This window comes from Catharus ustulatus, unplaced genomic scaffold (genome assembly GCF_009819885.2).
Source record: "Catharus ustulatus isolate bCatUst1 unplaced genomic scaffold, bCatUst1.pri.v2 scaffold_73_arrow_ctg1, whole genome shotgun sequence".
NCBI lineage: Eukaryota > Metazoa > Chordata > Aves > Passeriformes > Turdidae > Catharus > Catharus ustulatus.
The window spans coordinates 248,260-254,013 of record NW_024879543.1 but is presented as its reverse complement, the minus strand read 5'-3'; the positions used below and the strand labels follow the sequence as shown (position 1 = coordinate 254,013).

The following is a 5,754-nucleotide window of genomic DNA, read 5'->3' as shown; positions in this document are numbered from 1 at the left end:
AAAGCAGTTTCCAGCTCTCCAATCAGAAATGCAATAACTGTAGAGCACTAATTTGGCTTGCAACAGAGAGCGACGCAAGATATGGCTTTACTTGTACATAAAAGTAATATCAATATATATATGATATATACATATGATATAAAACATAAATGCTATATTTCTATTAATATATAACCACTATAGTACATCTATATCTATGTCATATATGGCATAAATACATCTACTTTATGAAAATCTTTCCAAACATAGGAAAAGCATGAAGAGCATTAGTACGCATTTGAACTAGTGAGCCAGGAGCCTTTCTGAATTCTTCAGGGAGAAATCAGAGTGCAGAAATTAAATTAAAGCCTTTGAATTAATTGGAATATGTTAAGCCACTCACACATCAATTAAAAATGTAAATTTAAGTTTTAGGATTAGTAAGTAAGTTTTAGAATGAGTTTTAGGTGCTTTTAGTGAGGAAAAGTTCTCAGATGCCAGAGCAGCAGTGCGAGTTCTAGTGAAAGTTGAAAACCATAGTCCTAGATACTCGTGTTTTCTGTAGAGGCTCCAGAAACATAGTTTTAAGCAGAATAGAACTATAGTAAGAATATTGCTTACATTTTTCAAATAAAACAAAATAGACCATGCATGCAGTTTATATGTAACCTGACACGTTAAGAAACTAGAATTCTAATAGGTTAAGGAGTGGTTGTCCGAGTTTGTGTCTTAGCTTGTTGAGAAGTCTCTACATAAGAACATAAAATGAGGAGAGCTGTTACTTTTTTGCCATTGCTTTTGCTATTTATATCATAGCCACATATTTCATATATTTGATAATATTTTTATTAGTATATTGTTTAGTTTTCTTCTATTTTACTATATATATGATAATTTATACTCTTTACAGTATATAATAGCTATACACAATTTATATATCTATGAAAAAAACCATCTAGATTCTTATATAGACAAAATTTCAGGTCAGCTCCAAGACAGTTTGTCCAACGATGACCTAAAGGTGTCCCCTTCCAGGGACAAGGAGAGACACTGTCCACTGACTGATGCCAGCCAAGCAGTGCTGACTTTTCCTCTTGGTCTTTTTTGCGCTCTTTCTTTTTTCTTTTTCTGTCGCACAACCCTGCTTCTTTCATGCTCTAAATTTTGCTGCTTCTCAAAGGCCAGGAACAAGTGCATGTTACAAGTGGGGTTTGGTGACCGTAGCCCTCCATGTACAGCATGTTCTCTCTTCACACGCATTCTTAAAAGTGGGGGAATTGCAGCTGGGCTTTATGCAGATCTGGGTGCCTTTTTTGGAAAATAAAATGATACAAGGAGGTAGAATAAACCCTCCCGTGGCCCTCCACCTGCTGAGGTGGCAGAAGCGGCTGTGGGATCTTCACCAGAGCCTTTACACACATCCTCTTCTCCTTAAAGCCCCAAATTTGTACTATAAGGTGGGTCTTTGCTGCCAGCTGCGAGCAGCACAAGCACAGCTCTGCGCATTGGGCCATTCATTCACTGCTCACCACAAAGGGTCTTTTGAACCATTTTCGCAGAAGCTGGTACTCATACATCGCCTGGGAGTGGGCAGCCGGTTCCTCTGCCAGGTGATGGAAGAGATTGTATGGCTGAGTCGTTTGAATGTCTGGGGGTAAATGGATGTGCTGAGGCAGCCTCTGGTTACCCACAATGAAGTGGTTGAGGCGTTTTGCTAGCACACATAACGACATGCTCTCGCTGATATCCAGCAGTCGGTTCAGCAAATCTCTCCTGCGCCACTGTGACACAGGCACCACATTGAGCAGGTGCATGACAATGGTCTTCATGGTGTAGGGGGAAAAGCTGAAGCCCAGCAGAAGATGTGTGAAGAGCTGCAGGCATTTGAGGTGCAAACTGTCAGGGGGTGCCTGCTGGGCAATGTGCTTGAAGAACTTAGCCTCAGCCACAGCATAGGTCTCAGGCCAGGTTGTGCTTTGTGTGTGGGCCTCTGTAGGCTGGCTGCTCACAAAGATGTCTGAGTCACCTCTCTGCACCCCAAAGAATATCTCAATCCTGAAGATTTCACTGCCATTGGTCACCTTGAATTGGCAGGAGTGTCTGGAGGGCAGAAGCATTAAATCCCAATTGCGTGACTGAGGCAAAGCTGGCCAGATGGCTCTCACCAACTGGTAGAACCAGCAGGCAGTTTTCTGCACATCGAGGTAAGAGTCGGTGCACATGGTGTCTAGGAGGCTGGGATCCTGATTGCTCCGCAACTCCTCTTTGGGATGGTGCAGGAAGCACAGCACATTCTCAGCCTGCTGCTCCTTCGTGCAGGTGCACTCCAGCTGCACGTGGACACGGAAGTTCCTCCTGTGCCTCTGCTCTGCAGAGTCCAGCTCCAGGTGGAAGCTGTGGCCTCGGGGAGGAGTCATGGCAATGAGCACCTGGTACACAACATCCTGTTCATATGGACTCCAGCCTTCAAAGGCGCTGCCCACCCCGATGGCTTCTTGCAGGCCTGGGTAGAAGCTGTTTGATAAGATGTGTCCAAAGTAGAGTGCAAAATTACGCATGAGGTTCCTTGTCCACTCGCAGCCTTTCTGCAGGTCCTGTACGCGTGTGCGCATACACTCTGTGCGTTCCATTATAATTCTTCCAACATTATCAGCCAAATCATTGCCTCCTTCAGAGACTGCAAGTGCAAGATCGTTGTTTTCTGCATTTGCAGCGTCATTGCTATCTTCTTCTCCATTCGCATCATCATCATCTCTTGCCTTTCCAACATCTACTTCATTTTCATCCCCATTTCTGCCTTCCTCTTCATTCTCATCATTGTTTTCTTCTTCATACACTTCTCTCCTCTGGCTCCTTTTGCACCCCATCAACCACAGGACCAAGAGAAGGATCAGAAGCACAGTACCAGCTATGAGCTGCAAGTACTGCACCTGCTTCAGGGTGAGCTGCTCCACCTCCTGCTCCAGCCAAATCCTCTCGCATTCCAGCTGCTTTGCACGCACTTCCATGCGCAGATGTGTTTCCTCATCCCAGTCATCACCCACGAGCTTTGGGTACTGGATGAGGCTTTTCAAGAGCACAAAAAGCAATACTATGGAATTCATTGTCTGCAGGGGGATGGAGAGAAGGCCTTGAGTGGGGCTGTGAGGGAGGCAGCTAGCAGTGGGGGCAGCAGGAAGGGGAATGCTGAGGGCTCTGAGGGCAGGAAGGACAGGGCCCCAGACAGCTGGCAGGCAGCAATGCCTGTCCTGCTGCCCCAGCAGCAGCAGCAGCAGCCCGGTGCCCTGCCCAAGGCTCTCCCATGGGGGTCTGTCCCTGCCTGCAGGGGGAGAACCCAGCCCTGGGTGCAGCGTTTCTGCCCTGGCCCTTGTCCCCAGCCTGGCTCCCCCACCACGTGTGCACTCACCGCTTGCCCAAGCAACACTGGGCCAGCGTTACCTGCTGGGGCCTTTTAGAGCTGCCCCCATTGTGACATGTCCCCTGTGATGTCACTGGTGTCAGAGCACATCAGAACCCTGTCAACCCCACCCTTTGTCCCCACCCTGGCTCCGCCTCTCAGAATGGTCCTGGTGTACTGGTTAAGCCTGCCTTTGAGTGAAGCTTCTTCAAAGATCTCCCATTGCAATTTCTTTTGCATTGATCTTCATCCACCCTCCATTGGCAATCTCATAGATAACCACGTTGGAAGACACCTTTGAGGATCGTTGAGTCTGAGCTTTGACTCCTCACTCCTTGAGCTACACTTCAATCTTGGAGGTTGAAAATGTCCCTGAAGATCACACAGTCCAAGGGCAAACTTAACGCTGCCTATGGCACCAATCAGCCAGGTCCCCAGATGCCACATCCACATGACTTTTAAACCTTTCTGAAGGTGGGGGACTCAGCCATTTCTGTAGGCAGCCTGTTCCCAAGCTTGATATCCTGTTTGATGAAAGCATTTTTGCTAAGATCCAGTCTAAATATCTGAATCTGATGTAACTTGAGATCATTTTCCTTCATCTTATTCGTTGTTTCCTTGTATCACAGGACAAGTGGGAATTTCAGACAAGCCCTACCTTAGCCTGAGATTTTGGCAACGGTTCATATTTAAGAAATCACTCTGGCCTGCAAGTTTCAAGGATAGTCTTTATAAGACTATTTATTATACAGACAGGAGACAACAGACAAATGACCTCAGTCAGAGTTACTACTCAAGATAAAACTAAAAAGAACTGGAAGTAGATTGCAATATAACAAACTGTTTATGACATGAAGGCACCTCTATTAAAGCTTGTCAAAGAAACAGCACTGATTAGGAGTCAAATGTAGCATACCACACAGATGACAATAATGCAGATTTCTTTCACTTAACCTCCACAGCAGTTACCTTAAAACAAGCGTCCTTGTCCACAGGAGGAACACCACACCTTTCCAGAGAAATTAATAGAAATTTTTTTGCTTTGTGAACATTTGGTATGGCTTTTATAGTCATAAAGTGAAGTGACTGTCAGTCAGAAATCCAGCTTCTCTTTCCAGATCTCACTTCAGCAGTAAGATATTTGCTGGCAGTTGGGAGATGCCGGCCCACTCTTAACTCCATGGTGACAAAAGAATTCACTGCAAGACAGCTTGTCCTGTTTGAATTATCTGACCAGTTAACAAACAACAGATCAGCTCTTGAGCTGGGCAAGATGCCCTGCCATGCCTAGGAGAATATATCAACCCCCACCTGGCTACAACCTCCCTTCAGGGGGTTGCAGAGAAGCATAAGTTCCCCCCTAAGGTGCTTTTTCTCTCTGCTAAAATCCCCCACCTTCCTCAGCCTTCGTCACACCTATGCTCCTATAGAAATGTCTGTAATAAAAAGGACTAGCATGTGGACATCAATACCTTTGAAAGTACATGCTATGGGCCCTTATTAATTAATTCCTTATTGCTGTCCCACAACCCTGAGGAGTAGCTCTGTGGACAGGGTTCCCCATAACACCTAAGATTTTTTACTCAAGTATTTCTTGATTACTATGGCCAAGACAGCATCAATCACTACTTCACTCACAAGTGCATCTCTATATACAAACAACAGGTCTAGGAGGACCCTTTTCCTAGTTGACTCCCACAGTACCTATGTCAAAAAGCTATCTTCTCTGTGGACTTTAGGAATTTTCTGGGCTTGTTCAGCTCTTCTCCATGATGGCCCCATTTGCAGTTAAGAAATTGAAGTGTCCCTTGAGTATGACTTTATGTGACTGATCTAGAGATTTCCCTTTACTCCTTAGAACATCATCCACCATTGTCATCATCCAGGCTCGGTGATCCATTACACACTGGGTAAAATTCACCGAGGGAATAGACTCTCTCAAAAATGGGATAGCAGTAAGTGTCCAAGTGGTAACAACGCTCTCGCAAGTCCCCTGGCCAGAGCCTCTTCAGCTACATCAGGTTTGACTCCCCAGGTGTGGTGTGCTTTTACTCTAGAGTAAAGATGTGGCAGCAGTTCCCCCTGCCGACTGAGCAGTGCCTGCTCCATGTCCTGTATGCTCAGGTCAGGGTCAGCTTTTCCCCAGGGAGTGTCTAAGGATGGGTAAATTCTCCATGCAGACCCCAGTGAACACAAGGAGGAATATTAGCGGTGCCTCTTGCTCAGTTCCTGACCCGCTGGAGCTGCCAGCAAGAATTTCTGGGCCCATCTGAAATTGTCACCCTGACTGTTACAGTGTGAAAGGGGAATGAAAGTCATCTTTGTAGCCACTGTAGTGTGATGACCTATCCTTAAGGGGGAGGAAGCACCTAAGATTT

The 5,754-nt window shown here is 45.8% G+C and overlaps 1 protein-coding gene across 1 annotated transcript; it reads right to left on the bottom strand.

The window, feature by feature from the left end:
* Positions 1-1,493: 1,493 nt before the first annotated feature.
* On the bottom strand, positions 1,494-3,083 carry LOC117011512 (inositol 1,4,5-trisphosphate receptor-interacting protein-like 1). The gene has a single exon (XM_033086922.1). The coding sequence runs from the start codon at positions 3,081-3,083 to the stop codon at positions 1,494-1,496; it is 1,590 nt and encodes a 529-aa protein (XP_032942813.1).
* Positions 3,084-5,754: the final 2,671 nt, after the last annotated feature.